The 22,555-nt window shown below is 52.3% G+C and overlaps 1 protein-coding gene across 16 annotated transcripts in view; it reads right to left on the reverse strand.

Moving 5' to 3' along the window:
- The window catches only part of PXN (paxillin), a 48,856-nt gene that overhangs the window by 22,267 nt on the left and 4,034 nt on the right, over positions 1 to 22,555 (reverse strand). Inside the window, exon 1 of one of the 16 annotated variants that reach the window (XM_040576575.1) lies at positions 21,737 to 21,797. The exons of 1 other annotated variant lie outside the window; for it this stretch is intronic. In XM_040576575.1, the coding sequence (XP_040432509.1) occupies positions 21,737 to 21,782 (46 nt within the window). In that variant the 5' untranslated portion in view covers positions 21,783 to 21,797. Of the gene's footprint in view, positions 1 to 2,406; positions 2,424 to 5,343; positions 5,361 to 6,246; positions 6,264 to 7,839; positions 7,892 to 9,716; positions 13,575 to 13,810; positions 13,828 to 13,932; positions 14,057 to 14,289; positions 14,306 to 15,263; positions 15,415 to 16,916; positions 16,934 to 17,425; positions 18,113 to 19,458; positions 19,476 to 21,282; positions 21,373 to 21,736; positions 21,798 to 22,555 lie in introns of those variants that run through there. 14 more of the 16 variants (XM_040576578.1, XM_040576592.1, XM_040576579.1 and 11 more) reach the window with 14 other exon arrangements.

A 22,555-nucleotide genomic window follows, 5' to 3' on the forward strand; every position in this document is an offset into this window, starting at 1 on the left:
GATTTCCTGGGGAATGAACCGGTCCCTCCCACGGTGGCTCCTGCGGCGCAGCGTTGCAGGAGGTGTAAAGCACCCGGCAGCCCCGCTCAGCCCCCAGCAGCGGGCTGGGTCCGCCAGCCGAGGGCGGGAGGCAGCCCGGTGGCGCAGCGGCAGCCGTCAGAGGGCACCACCACATCCTCACAAGGACGGAGCGATGAAACCGGGCAGCAAGGGCCAGCTTGGCACCGACCCCACCTCGCGTGGTCAGCCCTACAGGCAGGGGCCTGGCCCTACTGCAGGGGCACAAAACCCCGTGTGCTGCACCTCCCCAGCACACGCTGCGGCACCTCGGGGGCCACCGCCCAGCACTCGAGCAGTGACCACACAGCACCCGCCGCAGCTTCACCGCTGCCCCAAACGGGCTCCAACGCAACCCGCAGGCACAAAGGTCAACTCGCAGGCACGCGGACGGAGCGGAACGGCACAATAATCTGGTTACTGGAGTGCAGAGGGCTCAGCCTAACTGCCAGCACGGCCTGGGCGCAGAGAAAGTTGTGTTTTACGCTATGTTAAAAGAGTGCTGCAGGGCGGGGAAAAACGAGGGATATGCGTCAAAACACCACCAGCCCCAACACTCCCGCTCGGCATCGTCCACATGCTGCAGTGCCCCGGTACCCGGCCGAGCACCCGGCGATGCTGCAGCACAGAATCAGTCCTCCTCCTCCTCCCCCCTCCGCGGAGCCACCCAAGCGCCGTGCTCAAGTGAAAGCACACTCAGGCCGAGGGCTGCTCAACCCACATCCTCCCCAGCACGGGAGGACGGCTGCCTTCACGTTCAAGTGGCTCTTCTGTACTGATTTTTCTGCGGAGGAGGGACAGTTCAAGACTCCACGCTTGGTGCCTTTCCTACTCCACAGCACTCCCAGGTATCTGAAGTCTGGGCACGTTAGCTCAGCCCTCCTCCCCTTCTGCAAAAAATCATTATTAAGTACAGGGTTCTCGGGATTCTGGCCTCCAAATCCCCCGCACAGCTCTGCATGTGCATTAGGTACAGACGAGGGGCACTTAATGCCGACTGCGTCGCTTCCAGCGCCTGCCGAAGCCCTGCCAGTCATTTTGCCTGGGACATTTCGCTTTTAGCTCTCAGTGCTCACCACAGCGCAGCTGTCTGTAGGGTTAGAGGACAGAGGAAAAGGGAGCTGCCGTCCACACACTGAACCACTTCGAGGAATCCCTTCTTACGAAGGGGATCAGCAAGATGCAAGCGCAGGCCAACACCGTGGGGAAGTCCCACTCAGCAGGACAAGCTGCACCGAAAGGAGCGATCACCCCCCGAGCACCCAGCGCACATTCCTGCGCTATCTCCTCGGCCAGAGGCGCAGCTCCTCGGCATTCCCGGGGCTCCTCTGCCGCGTGCCAGCACTCGCCGTCCCCAGGAGCAGCCTCGTGTGCAGCCGTGGGAGCGCATTCCCAGCTTCCCACGTCCCAGCTCTGTCTGATACACAGCAGCGATGCCAGAGCAGGAGCACAACGCCGTTCAGAGGTAGGAACAGGGACAGATAACATGGGGACCCTTTGTACCGATGCTCACAGCAGCCCCCTTTTCTGTAAGTCTGAGCTGCACTTGGCCCCCTTCAATTGAGTGAAGTTATTAAAAAACATATTTACATGCATCTTCCCATGCACATCAGAGCGTGCTCTTTGTTCTCTCCCCTGTCCCCGTGCACATCACAAATGCTCCCACAGTTTAAGCGAGCAGTGAAGCAGAACACACCACGAACTAGTTCTGGAAAAACCTCCGTGACAAGGCATCGGCAACTCACATTTGCCAGTCAGCAACAAGCAGCATTTAACACTAATTTTACCTTGAGCAGTAAATTGTTTGCCACTGCGTTCATCAGCGGCGTAGGATTTTTATTTTTGAAAGGGAGGCCATCCATCCTACTTGTTCTCACCACCCAGTGACACTCATACCAACCTGCAGAGCACTAAGTGTAAAAAACCAAACCGCCAGCTCAAAGGCGTCGGCAGTCAGAAGCACACACCACTGCATGCACTTCACTCGCAGCCAATTTGCCAGCTACTTGCTAACTTTCCTGAAGCTACAAAATTAGACGTGAGAGAGAACTATCAACATAAATTTGCTTTGGTCTATTAAGGAGAAGCCTTCTGCTACTGAGTGTCCGGCGTAACTCAGCATGCTCAGCACGAAGATGACAGCGTTAGTGCCAGGAGAGCAAACTCCCTCCGGTTTCCATGTGGAGCTCCTCTCTCCCGAGAGCCGAGGCTGAGCTATCAAGCCATGCTGACACAGCAAGTCAGAGCACTGTCAATGCAGCAAGCAGATCAAAACGGTGGCGGTCACATTTTCTTCTAGAGCTCATCTTCTGCTGGGAAGGAAATGGAAGCATGGCTGAGGCAGGATACCTCAAATGCCGCAGATATCAGCCGTTTGTTCTCAGCAGCTGAAAGCCACATCTGCACACCCAAACCGCACGCTGCCTGGGGCTCCGCTTCTCGCACGGGACATCTGGAAAGCGAACGGTGGCTGCAGGATCCCGGCTCCAGCAGCCACCGCGCAGAGCACATGCCTTCAGCGTCCAGCCACAGCGCGCCGCCTCCCCTCGCGGCTCCACCACGCTGTCAGGGCACCCCGACAGCCCGGGCACGGGCACAGGGTGAGATGTCTGAGCACAAAGTGCAGTACTTCCTCTGTGCAGCCGCAGGGACAGGTGTCTGCATCTCTCCTGCTTTTCTCCACGCCCCTGCGTATCCAAATAACCAGAGCCGCTCCAGGCTCTCCTGCCTTAGGCAGCAGCAGGTTTGCCAGTGAGCTGGCAAATAGAAAGCAAAAGAGCTGCAAGGACTGGTCTAAATGAGGTGATAACCGAGTCTCACTTGGCACAGGACAAATTGCAGACCCCTCATTTGCAGAATGACATGCCGTCCTCCAGCCACTTTTTCTTAACAGCTCTAAGATGCTGACTCCAGATCTCTGATTGCTGCTGCTGCCCTAAAAGAATGGGGGGAGCTGCACACTCAGAACCGAGCCCTGAGCTCTCAAACTCACTCAGCAGGCTCCTCACAAAATCCTTGAATGCAAACTTTTAAAATCTCATTAGGCTGAAATGAGTCTTCTCTCCCCCAGCTCGCATGCAGGGAGACAGCTCAGGGCGGTAACCCAACCCTTGGCAAGCCAGTTTTACATTGTGAGTAACTGCAGAGGAATGGGGAGCTTGGGTATATTTATCCTATTAAGCAGCCTTTCAGAAGAAACATTTGCAGTGCTCAAAGAGCTGCATCCCGAAGACTTGCTGGAGCCTTGCTGCAGGACTTCTCACTGCCTTTGAGCTCGAGTCTGGAAGGGGGGGGGAGCCCCAGAAAGCAACGAAACAGAATTAACAGAAATAGGAAATCCATGAACAGGCGAATGCAGGCTTTAGCTTCCAGGTATAAGAAATGTACTAACGGGTTCTTACGGCATTATATCCTAGCCAATGTTTTAAAATGCCAAAAAGATCAGGAACTACAAAAGCAATAAAATCCAAGACTACATTCAGAGTCAGACCTGAAAATCTGGAAGCGTCAATAGATGCTCTTAAAATCCCAAAGTTCACGGGCTTACATAAATAGGAAGCGTGTAAAACAGGATGGCTTCCTCTCGAAAACATTTTGAGAAGGAGACATTTAAAAGCTTTCCAAAATTTAGGCGTAACACTGAGAAGGTGGTCGGAACACAGGACGCGTAACAGCTCTCTGGTGGCACAGGGACATATTGTTGGGTAGGGCAGAACAATTCAAGACAAAGCTAAGTCATTTGCCAGTGCAGAGCAGCCAGTGGCATTTTTACTTCACACTGTGTGGACCTGCCCAGAGGCAGTTACAGTGACACGGTCAAAAAAAAAAACCACTCAGCCATGTCTGAATGCATGCCAGCGACGGAGGTTTACTCAAAGCCTTGCACTCTCCTCATCAAGGGAGCAGTGGAAGCCGTGCCTCGGGTCCCAGGTGCGTTGCTCCCAAAGAGGAATGCCGGGACTAGTAGTGACACACGGCGTGGCCAGCTCTGGCAGGAGACAATAGGCACCAAAACCCCCAAAGCTCCCCTGTTCTCTGAAACACCACCCTCTCAGAACACGCAAAGCTATGTGCTTGGAGCCCTGACTTCCCGAACTGTGGACAAAACAAGGCATCCATCTAGCTGTCGTGCCCAGCTCCGCCAGGCTGCAGAGACAACCGCCACAAGAGCTCATCTCGTGATCCCTGCTTTCAACGTCACCTGGTGGCACAGCCGCCCCGAAGCCCTCCACACCCCGTGACTCGAGCAGGGGCAGGCAGAGCAGGTAGCTTGCCCCAGCCCAGCAGCCCACGCAGCCAGCTCCGACCACCAGCAGCAGACGTTTAAAGCCAGACAAGACACTGCCCTGGGATGTGGTCTACGCCGTCAGCTGCAGCAATGACTGTGGCTTCCTGCCCCAACCGCTGAGACCCAAGCAGAAAACTTTATTCCAGGGCTTGTGGCCAGCTAACTGCTCCTCACCGCCCCAGCACAGGGCGGTAGGAGCACGCAAGCACGGCCAGTTCAAGGGGATTTCGGTACCTGGGCATCTGTTACTGCTCGCCACGCATTTAGGGATGAGGTTTGAACCCTGCGAGTGCTCCGGCCGCACTTTCTGCAGAGCTGCCACCTGCACACGCTGCCGGCGGAGGGAAGGGCCCAGCCATCGCCACTTCCCCAGCACGCAGCCCCACGCTGCTCCCGGAGCTCGCTGTGCTGAAAGCCAGACGCTTCCGAAATTATTCCAGCTTAGTAACTCTGAGAAAGTTATTCTTTTTAGATAGATTCACTACATTTCTTGGAAGCGTAGCCCCAGCCACTCTACGACTTAAAACATTTCCTAAGAGCTGCCTAAAGAGAGCAATGCCAGAATTCAGCCCTTCTCTAGACTGTCAGACTAAAACTTCTGCCTGGGACAGGAAACCCTGGACCTCCACCTCCGAAGCTCAGGCCAGGACACGAAGTGACATCCAGCCCCGTCCCGCCATCAGCTGAAAGAAGCCGCCCATCCTCCTGTCCCATTCCCATGATTGTTCTGCGCCTCTGATGCAGACCGCAAAAGCCACAGCCTGAAAAGGGAACATTCAGGCAAACTCCACCACTCTTAAGTTCTGGAGCCATCCCTCACTACTACCAGCAACTTTCCCCTGAGCCCACGCTGACATTTTATTCCGGCCTTGCAGCCCCAGGGCCATACGGTTCAACCAGCAGGGCTGCCAACACCGTGCAGGTACCGGGGCTGTGCTGCACACCTCAAACGGGCCACCCAGCTTAAGGGGCAGCTTTTGACACACACTACTCCATACCATAAAACTTTGATGAAAAGCCAACTCAGAATGCTAAGAGAAGGCAGTAAGTGAGCTTAGACCTTCCACAGCATCCCTCTGAGGGGCGCGGGCAGGAGAGCTGTCTGTGCGTTTGCTGGGAAAACAGAAAGGTCGCTGCGAGATCCTTCCTGGAACCGGCCACGCCACTTCCTTTCCAATTCACAGGAACATTTCACTGAAACGCCTAACTGCCCCGTAACCTCAGCCACGGGGCAGTTGTCAGCAGGCTGGAGGCGTGACGCTGCCAGCATCACGAGGGGCAGCTAATTCCTGTGTGACCGAGCAGCGAGGCTTCCAAGGACACGGGCAGAGGCTGCAGGGAGCAGCTGACACCGCAAGTCCCAGGGAACCAGAGCCGCTTCCTTGAGGGAGCAGCTCCCATCCACCTCTTGCCATCGCTGATGTGACAGGCGGGGAAATCCTCCCAGCGCTGGCTCCGCTCGCTCCCCAGGTTGGCAGGAAGGTGATGGCAGGAAGGTGACCTGCTCTTAACCAGGCCCGCAGGGCACGGCATCGTCATCGCAGCACGCAGGCTGACAGGCGGACGCTGCAACTGCCTCAAAGATCTGAGTCAGCACGGCTTCCTGGATGAAACAACGCCTAAAGTCCAAGCAGTGTGAAGGAACCACAAAAGATTTTCCTGTAGGACCAGAATTTTTCCATTTAGCTCTCGAACGCTCAATTAGACCCCAGCTCGGGCTGGGGGAAGCGAACCACCACCTACCAGAGGAATGCACAGTCATTCTGCCTTCCTCCAGCTTCCCTAGAAAAATCTCCACGCCCTTTCTGCTATCTCAGAACAGCTCAGAAGGGCGCCTCACATCATCTCTGTCATTAGCAAACACTTTGTAGAGGTTTTCACTTCACACAAACCAGACTTACCCTTAAAACTTTTTAACCCCCTGAAAATGCTAAGGCTATACTTCAGTGGAACCAGGCAGATCACGCGTGTGCTGACAGTAGTCAAGTCTCACAAGGCACATAACGATCAGAGGGAAATATTCCTCAGTATGTGTTTGTTGAGCATCCTCCCTCTGGAAGTGATTTGGGATTTAAGTATCTCCCTTCCGAAGGGATGTACTCGATGCTCCTGAAAAAGAAGGCTCAGGAAGGTTACCAGACCAACATCCAGAAGGAAATATGGCTTTGTGAATCCTGGATGTCCCTGGAACAGAACCTATTCCAGTCAAAATGCCACCAAAGGGAAGCCTTTCCAAATCCTTTAAACTATCCCAAGCTGTCCACTCCGTGGCTGGGGCTACCTCAGTAGGAAGCTCTCAACAGAAACACCGGGAGCAACAAGCTCTTACTGGCTCAGAGGATTTAAGGACACCTACAGCTACACAGGGCCATACAAACCCAGCCTGAGCTGCCCGCTGTGTTCCTCACGTACTGCCTCCAGAGAAGAGTGCTCGAGCCTACCAGCAACGCTGCGACATCTCCGGTTTCAGAGCTGCTCCCACCCAAAGGTGTGTCCTCCTATTTATTGCTCATTTCCAGAACTTTCTGGGGAGGGTGGGAGGGAAGAGCTATTTCCTGTCGTATACAGCATCCTCTTTTTAATAGCGTGGTTTTCCCCACACTTGAAGTGAAAGGAGCCATCTTATATTTACTTCCCTCTGTTTGAATTTACAGTCCTGAGCAGCAAACCGAGCTCGTCCCGGGAAAAAACACCCTTTGTTAAGGCCTGGTGCCTCGGACTAAATTCATGCTCCGACCCACTAGGCAGATGAATGTTTTCAGTTTCACAGCTACCAAAGGCTGCTGGGCACACCAGATCCCCAGCTACACAAGCCTTGGATGCCTCTGCACAGCAGCTCGCAGACAACCCCAGTTGGGTGAAGCTAAAAGAGAAAATAATCCCTCGCGTGGTTCCTCCCCGATTCCCTGCACTCTCAATCCGAGTCCCGAGCAACAGGAAATGATTACCAAACATGGATAAGCTCGGTCAAAAAATTCTTCCACTGCTCTACGAACAATCTTGAGGAAAAGTTTGGAAAGTTTGCGAGTCACAGCTCCGGCACATCCTGTGACCAGCGCACAAAAGCAGGGGGCAGAGCTCATCTCGTCGCTTGCACGCTGCCTCGGAGCACAAAGCCAGGCTCTGGCTTACTGAGCAGAGAAGCTGGAGATTGCACAAGAGATTTCTGCAGTACGTGAAACACTTCAGAGATTTAGCCAGATTTTACTCAGCGTTTGAGCTTGTGACCTCCAGTGATTCAGCTGCTCCTGACTGAAACACTACAGCCCTCAGACGATCGTCCTACCCACAAGTTAAGGCGCTCAAGGCAGACCTGGAGGCCATTTTCAGCCACATTTCTCAGTCGCAGCAGTTGATAGCTCCACACCTTAAACCTAAGCCTCCGAGTGCCTCCATCTGATAGAACAGGCTGTGACCTGCAGCAACTACCAGCAACAAAGCCTGCAGCCACAGCACCCGAATTCCAACGGGGCTCAGCAAAGCAGGATCCTTACCACAACGCCCAAATCCCCTCGACAGCAGGAAAGTCATCTGCCCTGCAGAAACGGAGAAGTGATACGCAGCAGCTAACAGCCCAACATAACACGGCAAGTCCGTGTTATATCAGAATAGAAAGCAAGGCTGCCCTTCAGGCCCGAACTAAAAATACTTAAGTTGGAATTTCTCAGCCTGATTCCGCAGCCTGTGATGAGCCCCACCTGCTACCGAGTCTTTTGTCAGAATCCTCTCCTTTCAGAAGCAAATAAACCCGTGTTCCTACAGGTTGTTATAGTTAGCCCTAAGAACGATTAAAAGAAGCAACGATCTGCACAAATTAGAGAGTCTCCATCTCTCAAGTACCAAATTGGAAACAGCTTTGGTCTCCAAGCAGGGTAAGCACAGCCTGACAGTCCTCTCCTAGCGTGGCTCTTCTTGTGCAAGATCTATTTCTGATCTCTGCCTGGGAGCAAACAGATCCTCAGGCATTCCCAGCAAGTCCCAGACGAAGGCATTAGCACACGGCCAGTACTGCCCTAGCTGTCCCTGCGAGGGAGGCGAGCTGGCTCAGTCAGAGCTGAAGGACATGAGCTCTGCTACAACACGGCCCCGCTCGGGCTGAACAAGAGCGAAGTGGCACCCTGCCCTCCTTCGGTGGGAAGAGACTGGAACGAGTGTACGTGTCTTACACAAGTGACTAAGTAGGTACTACCAGTTCAGTTCTGACCCGGCCTGGGTTGCAGCCAACATCTCGGGTGGGAAAAAAAAAATAAGAAAAATGAACTGCCAGTGCACTAACCTTTAGCCCTCTGTCTACCCTGCTGCATGCAAAAAAGGGCAAGTAAAGCCTCCCCATACATGTCCTAAGAATTTTTATTCGCGGCTGGTTTCCTTCAGAAAGTTTCTAGAAACAGGGAACAACATTAAAAAAAAAAATCCAACAAGATCTGCTCTCCTCTGCCAAAACAAAAAAAATATTCATGAAAACCAAACAAGCAGCCACTGAGCTGACCCCTCAGGGACAATTTCCCAGGGCCAAGCCTCTGATCAAAATACCAAGTCCCTTGTACTCTGACAGGAAGAGGGGCTCAGCCAAGCCAGCTATCTGAGGAACCAGACCCTTCCTGCTACATCAGCAGGCAGCTACTCCACAAGGATCAGTAGGTCAAACGCAGCGCACACGGCCATTTTACAAACATCTACCAAGTCCAGTACAAGGGAGGCCTCCATTAAAGAGAGCAGGGAGTCCAAGGATGGGTACAGAAACCTCAGGAAACCAGATTTTAAAGTACAGCTCTGGCAAAGGGAAGGAGGAGAAGCTCAGGGACTTCTAGTCCTGTGGCTGTTCAGTCAGGCAAATGCTTGTGGGAACGAGTCCCAGTGGGCAGTAAGAGCATCAGAGCATTGGGAAATTTATCGTAGCCTGCAGTGCTGCCACCCCCAGCCAAGCTGCTCTCTTCAAGCCAGACACACCAGGTGGATGCCATATAGTGAATATCTTGGCAAAAGTCAATTTGCCCTCCCCGTGCAGGGAAAGGAAAGGTTCCCTCTACCTATCCTTCTTCTTCCCTGGCAGCACGTGTATGTCTCCGCCAGCAGAAAACCTTTCCTCCTTCAGAAAGGATGTAACCAGACTGGGCAAACTGTTCTCAGGTCTTTCTGGGGAACTGTGCAAAGACAGCAGGCAAGAGGGAAACAAACTCCCTTCAGTCATGTGCTGGACACTGCTCAGCCCCAGACTACAGGACCTGGAGGAAACCACCGAGTGCAGAGGTGTGTGGCACCCAGCCGCTTCCCAGCAACTCTCCACACACCCACTGAAATGAGGGTGGACATTTTTAAATGCGTTTTTTAAAAGCCCCAGGTGGACTGTGTTTGGTTGAGATTTGCATACCTGTAAGCAGTCGGATCTGACTTGAACTCAGCATTGTTACAAGCAGCACTGAAGTGACAATATATGCCAATCTGGTAGCAGATAACTCTTCTCAGCAGGTTCTAAGCATTAGCCCCGTGCCATACGTGTTGGCACATCAGAAGAGCTTGAAAAAGGCAGTGGCTTCCAAATCTGCAGGCAACGGCAACCCTCATTTGCTTGCACTTCAGGGCCCTCAGGTAGAAATGACAAATTTGTAAATTTGACTATTTAAAAGGACACCTTCCAACAGCTGTGGAGCACTTACCGCTCGCAGATCATAATTTGGGAACTGCTGATTCTACTCATCTGGGGAAGAAAAACATGTTACATCAGGGCTTACATGGGAACAGAGAACAATAGTTCCACTGGACAGTGAGCACCAGAGCTGAGGATACAGTTTCACAGGATGCAGAACGGCAAATTAACAGCTCGCCACTGCCAAAAATGGAGAGGTTTCGCTCCCTCTTCCAGACATGTGCTGCTGCCACTTACCTCTCTTGGCTCTGGCTTTTACAAGACCCCTCCATGAACCAATTTAACAGAATATACACCTCCCCCCCCCAAAAAAAAAAAAAAAAAGAAAGACTTTCTGAGTTAAGAAAGTGAGATAAGCACAGGGGTCAGCAAAAAGGAAGGGGTATGTCCAAAGAGCCAGAGGATGCAGGAGATGGAAGGCATAAAATGAGGGAGGTAAGGCCACCCCCCTCCAGGGGCACTAGGCCACAACACCGAGCCAGGCTCAAGTGCCTGCAGGACTCACTTCAGAGCCAGCATCTCATTCAGCTAAAGATCACTATGACCAGATCCATCAGCATATGTAATGGTGTTGGACGCTGCCAGAGACAAAATACTGTCAGAGCTTGCACGTTCTAACTTAATTATCCCTCTTTTTTTTTTTTAAGTAACTGAAACAGGAAACCATGTGGACCCCATAACCAATAAAGGGAAGGATAAGATTTGCATGGTCATGCAAGAACAGGCATGAAGCTTAACGGAGGAAAAAAAAAAAAAAAAAGCATCTTTTAAACTGTGGAAACCCTATCCAAGCAGCATAAACAGATCTGAATATAGACTCTTCCAGGCAAAGTGCCAATTAGAAAATTTGAGCCACACATAAAGATGATGAAATGAAGGAAAGAAATATAAGAACGAATTCTGAATTAATTACAAGCACAAGAAGCACAAATTCTGCCCACGAAATACAGAACCCCCGGCTACCAAAAGGAGGAGGCCAGCAGTTCGGAACGGGGACACTGAAGAGACACTGCAATCTTATCCCTGTTTAGTACAGCCTTATTGAGACACACCTAACCTGAAGGCTCTGAAATGGGAGGCCATAACGCAGGCTTGACAGATCTTAGCCCTTCCAGAGAATATTTCTGCATACACTCCAACAACTTTCCCTTAGTAGGTAGCAAGCGTATCTCCCATGAACATGAATGCAAAGAAAGTCCAACAGATGCAGATCTACCCTTAAAAAACAACCTGTGTCAAGTTGGAAAAGCCCATGCCTATAAGACGAAACAAAGTCCTAGCAAATATCAGATACTGAGGATGCCAAGTAAAAGCTTAGTGTATGGAGATATAAATTAAGATGAGTTAAAAAGACTTGTTGGCTTGACTTGCCAACTATTTTGAGGGAAGATGCTCCCCTTTTCTTAAGAAATTAGTGTTTCTTGTCAAATATGGCATCTGGTTTAACTGGCTTTTTAAAAATTCAATTACCAAGAAAATGCTCTCAAAATGGTGGACCTCTCTTTTTAAAAAAGTTTTCGTTTCTGTAAGGGCTCTCTGCAACAGAGTGGGAGCAGACTTGGAGGCAACGCCGACCTCTTTGTGAGCCAAAAAGTGTAAGTCATCATCAGGAACTGACTTTACACAAAGCACTGCCAAAAGCCCAATGTAAACTCACAGAGCAGGGCAAGGGGAAATGACAACAAAATATTTAACATTTTTCAGTCATGTTGATCTTAGTACCACTTATAACTATAATAGGTAGAAAGTTTTAAAATGAAGCTTTCAATCTAATGAGCATTCTCCTAAAACCTCAAGATAATCCAAGTAATTACAGAGTGGGCAAGCAACATCTTTGAAAGAACCCCTAGAAAAGACCGCAGAGTACAAGGGTGCCATGAGCACATGGCTGACAATCTAATTAAAACAGCTTCTTTTTTATTTCAACAGCAGCCTCTGGGAATGAACGGAAGGAGGACAGTGTTGTAGAAATGAATGTGGGAACTGCCCCCCAGTTACTTTGGGAGAAGATGTGGGTGGCAACGTGATGGAGCTCGCTGATGACTTGACAGCTCCACGGCTCTGCATTTTTTCAGCATGGGCAGAGGAATGTGGCTTAGGAGTTTCACAATGCCGTGCCCAAGAGCCACAGAAAGAAAAGAAATTGTTAAAGCCAGACAGAAAACTAACATTTTTAGAACTAGAATATATTTTAACCAGTGAACTGAGAAGAGCTAGAGAATCTGTCTGAGGCTCCCCCTCTCTTCCTGCTGTGAGAAGATAGGCAACCTATCCTTCCACCTATCCTCTGCCATCAGGACAGAAGTAACAGTTACTAGAATCTTGCTTGTTTCGCCACCTGCAAGAGAAATACCAAGGATTTATTTTTACCAGAAGCAGCATTAACAAAGCAAACAAATGCCCGACAGCTTCTCCATCTCAGTGTTCTGCCCAGAATTTATTAGCCAAAGAAACACTTCATCCTACCAACGGAAGGCTGCTTTACTCACAAGAGAACTCATGACTACAGAAAACCGCAATAAAAAACTGATAAAGGCAGAGTAGAAAGTAGATTTTGAGAGGCAGAAGATGAGTAAAAGAGACCCTTCTCCAGCACTGACCAAAAATGGAAATGCCAGCAATACTGAAATAGAAGCAGCATGAGAATAAACTTCCCTTCATAGGTACGTGAAATGAATCCCTCTTCAAATTACTTTCTGAAAAAGGTTTTTCAGCGTGATCCCTAATTGGCCCTCCACTAATCCTAAGATACAAGTCACCCAACCGTTCCGAGAGAACTGGGGAGGGTATTTTGCACTCATTTACAGAAGTCATGATTCCCAGCTCCTGCATTTCTGCCTCGCTGAAAATTAAGTTGACTTCCTTGTCTCAACTCATCACATTCCTGCCGTACCCTGAGCTAGGGCACAGTAGAAATTTGATTCTTTTCCCTATCAAGGTCCTAGACGCATACGTATTTTGTAAGCACAGGTACCTACACGTCACTATTGGGCACTTTGAAATTGAGCTGATCCCTCTTCAGAACCACAGCGGTGTTCACACCGCACAGAGGGACCAGGCTCAGTCACTTACACACTAAATTACACACGCACGAGGACACACACACACACCAGGGCAACTGTCCCCTCGCTGAGAGCAATATTCTACTCCCATCTCTGTGGCAAACCCAAGCTGAACTGCTTAAAGCAGCTGGAAAACAGACTAACTTCAACTGCTTCCCCCCCAAAATAGCAAATACAAAAAAAGGCTGTTTCTGCCAAGCAGCGCAGAATACACCGCATTCCATTTCATTAAAACAATTACTCAGAAGCCAGCCAAGAATTACATAAAGCTTCCTCCCCAGCCCCTTCTCTCCAGCCCTCCTCCCCAGTCCGCGGTGCGAGGACGGGGTCGCGGTGAGCGACAGCGGTGCGCAGAAGGCAGCGCCCAGCACCTCGCATCGTGCCGGCTGTGCCACCTCATAAAGGACATTTCCCAGAGCCAGGCAATGCCATCGGGGGACCCCAGCCGGCCCAAGCAGGGCTGCATTTCACGCGACAAGCAGTGCCCCGGTGAGCTGTTCATGTAGCGTGCTCCCTCGTGTCCGACGGCAAATTGGCATCCAGCAAGTTGAGCCGTAACTTAGAGGAAAACGAAGGGTAACCTAACAGCTTTTGTCTCTGACTCACATAGCCACGGCTTCCAAGCACCATCCCGAGGCAGAAGGTGCTGGAGGCGCCAGATTTAAGCAATTAAGCAGCACAGGAGCAGCATGCCAGAGCAGCTGTGCTTGTGAGGCACTGCCCAAGGGACCCGCTCAGGACAGCCAAGCGGCAAACCTCAGAGTAAGCACCAGCAGGGCGGCCTGAACACGCCAAGTTTCGGGTTCTGAGAACCTGACTGACAAATTCATCCCAAGCTCCACGCGGCCTGGCCTGCCTGACAGCTCCGAGCTCCTCACGTTTCACAGCAGAAGTCGGAGGCAGCTTCTTGTGGCCAGCATCGCTCACCCACCCACAGCCCTGAGCTGGCCGCTGATAAGAGATTTCATGACGTGGCTGAAATGGCATTTCGCTCCCTCCCCCCGCGCTCCAGCTCTCTGCAGGGATCCTGTCTCACTGCCGGAGCTGCTCGCAGCCAGGCAGAATGGTTCCAGCTGTGTCTCACGCTGCCTAGCCAGACCTACGCAGCCCAAGAAACGTCTCCCACGTGAAAGGAGCAGGAGGCAGAGCTGCAGCCCGGCAGAGCTCTCCCCAGGCGTCTCACTCCCTCTGCCCCAAAGGGTTCGTTTGCTGGAGACAACCAAGAACCCCATTACCTGGCAGGAAAACCAGGGGATGTGCAGTTAGCCTCAGGCCCCCTTGTCTGATGATCCAGTTCAAGTTAGTGGCTCCAACCTAAAAAGAAATCTTTTAATCGAGAAGCCTCGAGCTTGTTTAGACCCATGAAATAGGGCAGAACAAGGGAGTACTAAACCCCCTACACCAGCAAATCACTTACAGCCCTCCTGCCCGTGACCTTTTCTACTTCTAGCTTTCTTTGCCCTCTCCTGCTATTAGAAAAACCCAACCTAAACACAGTCCCCGAGCCACCGCAAACTTCCCTACAGCAGGGGGTGAAGTTCTCTGCTCACCTTGCTCTTCAAGGATGGAAATAAAGCAAGGTCCTTCAGGGATCTAGTCAGACACGGGCTAATTCTGTCTGCCAGCTCAGTTTTGCGACAAAAACACGGCATCGCTTTATTCCAGGAGACCCCATACAGTTTGATTTATAGCTAAGCCATTTAAAGCACAGTTCCCCATGCAAAGTGTCATTCAGAAAGTTCATTCCCTGGAGCGGCATTTACTTTTTTCAACGTTCTTTACATCATTTGCAAAACGTTAGAGGTTTAAACAATTGCAATGAGCAGTAAAAAGAACAAGAACTCCAGCTACACTCCAGCGCCTGCTGCCAGACACACTCAGCAGTGCCCCGCAAAGCCTTCGACACTGAACTCGCACACAACAGGAACACGGTGAAAAGTGCCATGCCAAACTGCTTTTGAAGTCTTCCAACTGCCCCAGCCTCATTTAAATAACTCAAACTAAAGTTGTTCACGGCGCAGAGGCACACCGCCGCAGGGAAAAGGAGTCGGGAACTAACACTGCAGGCTGCCTCCTGGGGCCTCCCACAAGTTCACTGGGATCCTCAGCTTGTAGTTTATCCTTAGATAAATTTCCCATGTAAATTCAGAATAATTACTGGCTGCTCCAAGAAAAAGCTGCATTTCTATGAGCAGAAAAAAAAGCTTACCAGATTCCTAAACAGTACAAGCATGTAACCTCAGGGACTCGAGCTCCTCTAACTGAAACATCAAAACCACCGAAGCTGTTCTCACTCCAGTTGCTGTTTCTACTTTGTTAGCTCTATGAAGATCTAAAAACGTACTTCAAAGTGTCCGAGTGCTCCAGAACCCTAGCACAGAGGAGAGAGCAGGGATTTTAGCACGAGCCAATCAAGGGAGGCTGTCCCCAGCCATCCGGTTTGCGTGGCTCTGGTTCCATTTGCAGCGAGAATGAACATAAATGGGGAAAAAAAAGCACAAGTGATGTGACACAGTCATTACCCACCTCCTATTTTTATGCTATATCTTTAGCACACGACATTCTTTGAATGACTTCACGACATTTTGTGGTAAAGGGAAAGACTCGAGCAGAACTGCTGTGGGGAACTTGGAAGGGAAAGGAAATCTCTTCTCCCTGCTCACACAGCCTGTCATAACAGAGGCTGAAGAAAGGATGAGCAATCAGCAAGGCAGAGAGGGAACATAAACAGAGCTGAGAAGGGAAGAAAAACTTTTAAATCTAATCCAAACTTGCCATTGTATGCTTTTCCAGCAAGGGAAACAGGAGAAGCTTCAAAGAGTTACTATTCTGAGACACTCAGCTGGAAGCTATTTTAGAAACACGGCGATCTGCACAAACGTTAAGCACACTTTGCAGGTAGGGAGCTGTTACCCCGCTGCACGGACGGAGGAGCGATATGCCCACAGTCGGGGCAAGTTTCTGGAGCTGTAAATCGATCGTTACTTTATGCTGGATTAAACGTCAAGTGCAGCTCAAGGAGGTGGCCTCACCCAGTCCCCAGTCCCCTGCCCACGCCCTTATGTCAGGACCAGGATTTGTACAAACACGTGGCCAAAAAGGGCAAGGAGCGGATCTGGCTGAAAAGAAACCAATTAAAATAAGAATTTTCAGAGGAATCGGCTTGCTGATCCAGCCACGCGTGCAGTGGTTACGCTGACACAACCAAGGGAGATGGGGAAAAGCAGTGCTGCAGCCAGCACTTAGATCAGGCTAACCCAGTCTGAAATCACAACTTCCACGCTGTCCCCAATCCGTTTAGTTTCAGCCCAAAAGGGAAGGAGCGGGGCCCCTCCTTGCTTCCACGCGGCACTGGCTCTACTTATCTTGCCGCGGGACGTGATAGCGCAGCTTACTGACCCCATGGCAAATCGTCTGCTCGGCTTGGGTGAGCGGGCGGGCGAAGGGGCCGCTTTTCCAGCACACCCGCGATCCGAACCGATTCGCTCTGCAGCCCGATTACTCACTGAGTAAGCAGCAAGGACGCAAGAGATGGAGAAGCAGGAATCACCATTTTTGGCTGACTTCTGCATCTGAAACTAAACTGAAGGAGATGTGCAGCGAGACTTTGCAAACACTGAAAAACAAGAGCAGGGCCCAAAGGTCCCCACGGTTCCCCGCTTAGCGTTTTTATATGGAACAGCCCAGCAGTCATGGCATCCTGTACTCCTAGGGGTGTTACTAAACCTCAGTGAGTTAGGACGGGCCGGAACGAGCAAGAAACTCACTCCTTAAGCCCCATCTTCTCATCGTACGCTGTGGGAGCTTCCCACAGACAATGTCTCATTTTCAGGCAGCAGAAACAGAAGAACGTCTTCATTACCAGCTTCCGCAGCGCACAACGAGGGACACAGACAAGGGCGGGGAGGCGCAGGCCGGGACGCAGAGCGGGAAGCTGGGACCCGAGGTCCCAGTCACTCACGGCCATTCCCCACCACCACTGAATCCAGAACCCGGCCTGGCCTCCTCCAAAGCCGCAGGAGAGCCTGGGTGTCGCAGCTAAGGCAGCAGTCCGATTCTAAGAGACTCGTTCTGTGGCCATGGACTGTGTACTGCTCCCCCGCAGCTGCTGCACAGATTCGATTCGCGGAATTTATACACATCTGCTGCAGGGGATCAGAAAAACTGCTCTCGTGCAACCAGAAGTGCACTGTTCCTGCTTGTTCCTCGGCCAGGCTTCAGAGTTCTCCCTGTCACTGCGGAGTTTCGCAACATGTTCCACGCCATACAGGTCGAGGGAAAAGGGATGAGGAAAAAAGGGTCCAGAGAAATTGAGGTGCTCGGATTCCCCGGGAAAGAAGAGAGACAGAATTGAGTTTTCGAAGAGGTTACCCATTCCTTTCTCTGCTGGTAGAGATGGTGTCAGAGGATCAATTTTAACCAGGAGGGCAGCTGAACACTTGGGATAAGTTGACCTCTCCCAGCAAGAGACAAAGGAGCTAAAGACAGCGCGGAGTCCAGACTTTCCATGGAAATAGAGCAACAAGAAAAGAAGCCTCTCTCTGCATCGCACGCCGCTCGAGGCAGAGGACTCCCTGTCTGAGTTGCTCGGGACAATGAAGCCCCTGTTTCACGAGGGGTCAGAGCAGCTAAGAAGCTGAAACAAGTCAGAACCCCATTGTGCAGAGCATTAGTCCTGTTTACAGGCTTCTCGCCCAGCAGCAGGAACGGCTCGGGAACCTGAGCCAGGAGAAAGCCGAGGGACCTGGCGGCTTTGCCGGTGTTTCCTCCCCAGAAGAGGCACCGAGAGCACAGCCCCGTGGGGCGCAGCCACCCCCGAGCGCTGGCAGAGACGGCAGGCAGGAACCCCCCCTCCACGCTGCCACCAAAACTCAGCAGCAGGTCTGTCTGGAGAGGATTCAGCCCTGAAGAGAGGGTGGGTGACAGCTCCTGAAACAGAGGGAACACCTTCTGAAGTGAAAGCTCTTGTAGTGCTCAGTCTTTGTGCCCAGAATGCTTAAAGCCACGTCGCTAGACAAACATCCTCCGACAGGCAAATCTTCTACAAGTGAGCAAGCACACCTAAAATAAGAAGCTCACAGACCGCTTTGCACGCACAGCCAAAACACTGCCATAAATATGTTCTTGCTAAACAGCAGAAACAACTTCTTTGTAAAACACCTCTCACGAGCTCTACTGAATGCTGTTTTGTTCTTGATTGCAAACTCCAGTTAAAAAAAAACAAGTCTGAGCTCCTCAAAAAAAATAAACAACCAAGCAGCAGACAAGCAAGAATTTCAAAGCCACCAAAAGAAAGCTGCTACAAGCGACACCGTTTCTGTCTGGAGTTACCAAAGCTCTGAATAAATAAAGAAATAATGAAAATAAAACAACACTAAACAAAGACTTCACAGTAGTGTTTGCAAACAACTTCTTCCAAAAAAATAAGAGATGAAAGTTCCTGAAGCTGTGAAATCCTTTCTCATCCTCGAAACCAAACCACTACAGCTTTTTGCTAGCTCTTGAAAATCAAGACGACGTACAAGAAGTGAAATTAATCTTTTGGCCCCCACAAAACTAAACAGTAACCATACTGGCCCCGCAGTAAATATACGAAGTTAAAAACAAGTAGGGAAAATGAGCTTAAAAGAAAAACACTGAAGGTCTTTTGTTTTTATTGAAAGAGAACTCCTTGAAGCTGTAAGAAAACATTCAAAGTCAAAAATCGAGCAGTATCTGACTACAGCAACTGCACAGCCTCCCTCCTCCCTCTCTCCCCAGGCCGGAGGCTTTGCAGGACGGCGACGTCTTCCCCCACGGCCAGCAGACCCCGCGGCCTGCTCGCACTCTGCTCAGACAAGGCAGCTCCACAGAACCAAGAATTCAACAGCTAATTCAAACTGCCCGAGGCAAACGTACAGGCTCGATCGCTGGCTTGCTGGAATTACAGCCCGTGACCACACAACTCCCCCTGGGAAAGCCCGGGAAGGGGCGATGCCCCCCGAGCCAGGATGCGTGCTCTGTAGGACTCGGCTCCACTCTCGGCGCCAATTCCCAGCGCGGCAGAACGACAAACTCATGCCGCAAGCTTCCTGTCAAACTCCAAGCACATCCGCACGGCGCGCTTCCTCCGAGACCGACGGAAGGCAATCTGGATGGGTCTGGTGGGCTGCCTGAACGCAGGGCTTCCTCCCCCCATCCCTACAGCGCGCCATCCCAGCTCCATCGGGAGCCAGCATCGGGCGCCCCGTGCCCCAACTACTCCCCTGGGGCAGAGCTCTGGAGCAGCTCCCCGCATGAACTGCGCACCCTAACACCACTTCTCCAATGCTGGCGGTGGGGAACAAAAAACAGAAAGTTTTTTCAGTTCCAGATGAATCCCCAAAGCAACCCAAACCCTTCCTCACAGGGGTGAGAAAACCCACCCTGCCCAGCATAAAACCAAGATACTTCTGCATCTCCATTTTGCAGCGCAAAAACGCACGCTGATCAACACCCCATCAGCTCCAGCCTCTGGAAGGAAGAGGGACAGCTAAAACATGTTTGTAAGTTTGGGGAGTTAGGGACACAGGCGTAACAGGCCCCGTGAGGCATTCCCTCGTGCCCAGCGCGTCCGTCAGCCTCCAGTTGTGTCCGCACCACACAGGGTCAGAAGCACCGTACAGGAGTATTTATCTCGGCTCATTTTACACAGCATCAGCTCCGAACCCACGAGGCACATTCGCTCAGGTTCAATGCTAAACTACTCCGGGGCCAAAAGCAGCCCTGGCAGCAGCACATCTACGTGTGCGTGGCATCGTGCCCGAACCATCAAGCCCTGCAGGACCAGCCTGGCTACGGCTGGAGCCAGCACAGCCGTCTGGATCCATGGCATGGTTAATCCACAACTTGGATAATCCACCCAGAGATAACGAGGGATGAAAACAAACAACGCTCACTTCGGTTCAAAATGTGACTTGTTTCAGAGCTGTATCAGCACAGCCTTGCTGCCTTACTTATGCATCCCAAGGTGAGCGCCTTTAGAAAAACAAGTGTGAGATTTGCGGACTAACAACGATTGGCAAAGGGAAAATAGGTAGCGTGATCTTTTACGGTGAGTTCTGCAGACCAAAGAAATTATCTCAGAAAGAAATGTTCCACTTTTCTTGCTCAACTGATTACTGTTAAGATAGTCAGATCTCGTCCAATGTGAAAGGCTGCACAAAAATTGAGAAAGACCTGGTGTGACCATGACTTGATAAAAAAAGTTGCTGAGATGAGAAGTTCTATTTCAAAAATCAGATTAAAACTTTCACTTTTGATGGCAGTAACGTTCAACACCGCAGAGGAACGCACAAATTCAGACCTTTTCCAATTTATTCTTTGCAGCTCACTTCTAATCCTCCCACAGAGCAAAGAAAAAAAACGTGCTGAAGCTGCAGCAGCCGATCTGGCCAACTGGAAAGCCACCCAGCTCCCGTGAATTTAAGGAATGCAACAATTGCAGCTGGTAGGGCACAGCTCTGGTGGTCGGTCGGAGCACGTTGGCGGGACGCGAGCCGTGCCTACACGACGCTCCGTGCGGGCTCACCTCGACGGGCCGCTCGGCAAGGCAGCCCCAGCTGCGCGGGTCCTGTCCTGACTGGCCACGCATTCCTCAGCGCGCTACGAACACGATGTGGGCGCAGCACCAAGAGATAACTGTGCTGAGGGGTGGGAGAAATGGCAAACGGATCCGCCTTGGCTGAAGCACACGGCGGCTGCTGGCGGGAGCGCGGCGGGCACCCAACGGCTGTGCCACCAGCCAGCGCGCCCGGGCTGGGGCAGAGGTTTCGCCCCGCCAGGAGGAATTCCTGCTCAGCAGCTGAGGGCCTCCCGGCCGCCCCGATCTCCTCGCCAGCCCCCTTCAGGGCCCTTTTTATGGGGGTGTGAGCCCCGGCTCTACGGCGGCAGCGCACCGCGAGGCTCTGGCTGCTGCAGTAGGGCAGCGACCCTCCTGCGGTGCATCCTCCCAGGAGGGCTGCTGCCCGCTGCGGGGGGGGCCGCAGGTAACGGGGCTCGGCCGGTCTCGGCGGCTGCACCAGGGGAACTCGGCCGCCCTCACGGCCCCCAGAGCACGGAGGGGATCCCACGGGGGGAGCCGGGGGACAGCGGGGCGAAGCCGAGCTCCGAGCGGGACCGGGGACCTTAGGGGACCCTGAAGGGTCTTGGGGTGCCCTGAGGGGGCTCCCCCCGGCCCAAACACCGCCGGACGCCGCGCAGGGACTCACCCAGGTCGTCCATGGTGCCGCCGCCGCTCCCGCCCCGCCGCCGCCGCCCGCTCTCCTCAGCGCCTCGCAACTTTCCCGCCCCGCCCCTGCGCGCCCCCGAGGCCGCCTCCGCGCGGCCCCGACACCGCCTCGGCGCGCGTGCCCGCGGTCGCCCCCTGCCGGCGGGAGCGGGCGCGGCCCCGGCCCCCTCAGCCCCCTTAGGCCGCCCGGTTCTCGTCAGGAAGGGCCGCAGTGAGAGCCGTGGTGAGGGGCCTGGGCGCAGCCCCGGTGCCCGTAAGCTGACAGCAGCCCCCAGGGGACCCGTGCCAGGCCTCACCCGCGCCCGGCACCCCTCAGGAAGCCACGGCCCCACCCTGTGCGTCACCTCAACACCAGGACCTTGCCTGACACCTCCTCACTGGTCCCTCAGCAAGGTTTAAGACACGATGTGAAGGGACTTGTGTGCCGTATGTACATAAATGTGCCTCCCGCACTACGTGAGAGGGGCTTGTGCTCAGCATCTGTCGCTGCTTTTCCACGACTGAGCAGCAATAACTTCGGGATGTGTCCCCTCGGGTTGGACGACGTGCACCACTGGCATCATTTGCTGGTAGCCCAGCAGAACTGGGGCGGTCAGGATCAGGCCCCCTCCCGTGATCCGTGCTTCTTCCAGCAGCAAGCGGCAGGCAGCGGTCTTGGCTTGGGTTGTACCTCTACCTCTGCGTGAATAAAGTTTCCGCTGTGCTCTGTTTGCATTGTAGCCTGGTACGCAATGTTCATCACCAGCTTCCTACCGGATCCTTTGTGAGTGTGGCAGCGAGTGCAAATCAACAAAATGAAACAAAACAAAACAGCTTTTTTTCTGTCTCAGGGCAAAAATGAACTTCTCATAGGGATACATGCAGAAGAAATAGGTTGTGTCCAAGCGGCTTAATGTAAAGACAAGGAGTCTCTGCCCCTAAAGCTTCTCCCTGTGGCTTAAGCACTGCTGTGGAAGGGTGACTGAGGTGGAAGGCAGAGTTGTCGTACAAGGGACATGATCCTCCAGTTGTTCGGCTTTTAAACCAAGCCTATTCTCATTGCACTTGTCATACCCAGGTGCTGTTTACAGCTGAATTCTTTTTCACACCCTAACATTTCCTACCCAAAATTGGTAGTCCCCTACCCTCCTGTGGTTTCCCAGTGAGAAGGGCAGGTTAAAACCCAAGCTGCTACAACAGCTGCTCAGAGGGGTGGCCTCAAGCAAAACCCACCCAATGTTCACCATCCTCTGTCCTTCCTAGTGCCCTGTAAC

This window comes from Cygnus olor, chromosome 17 (assembly GCF_009769625.2).
Source record: "Cygnus olor isolate bCygOlo1 chromosome 17, bCygOlo1.pri.v2, whole genome shotgun sequence".
In the NCBI taxonomy this organism is placed as follows: Eukaryota; Metazoa; Chordata; class Aves; order Anseriformes; family Anatidae; genus Cygnus; species Cygnus olor.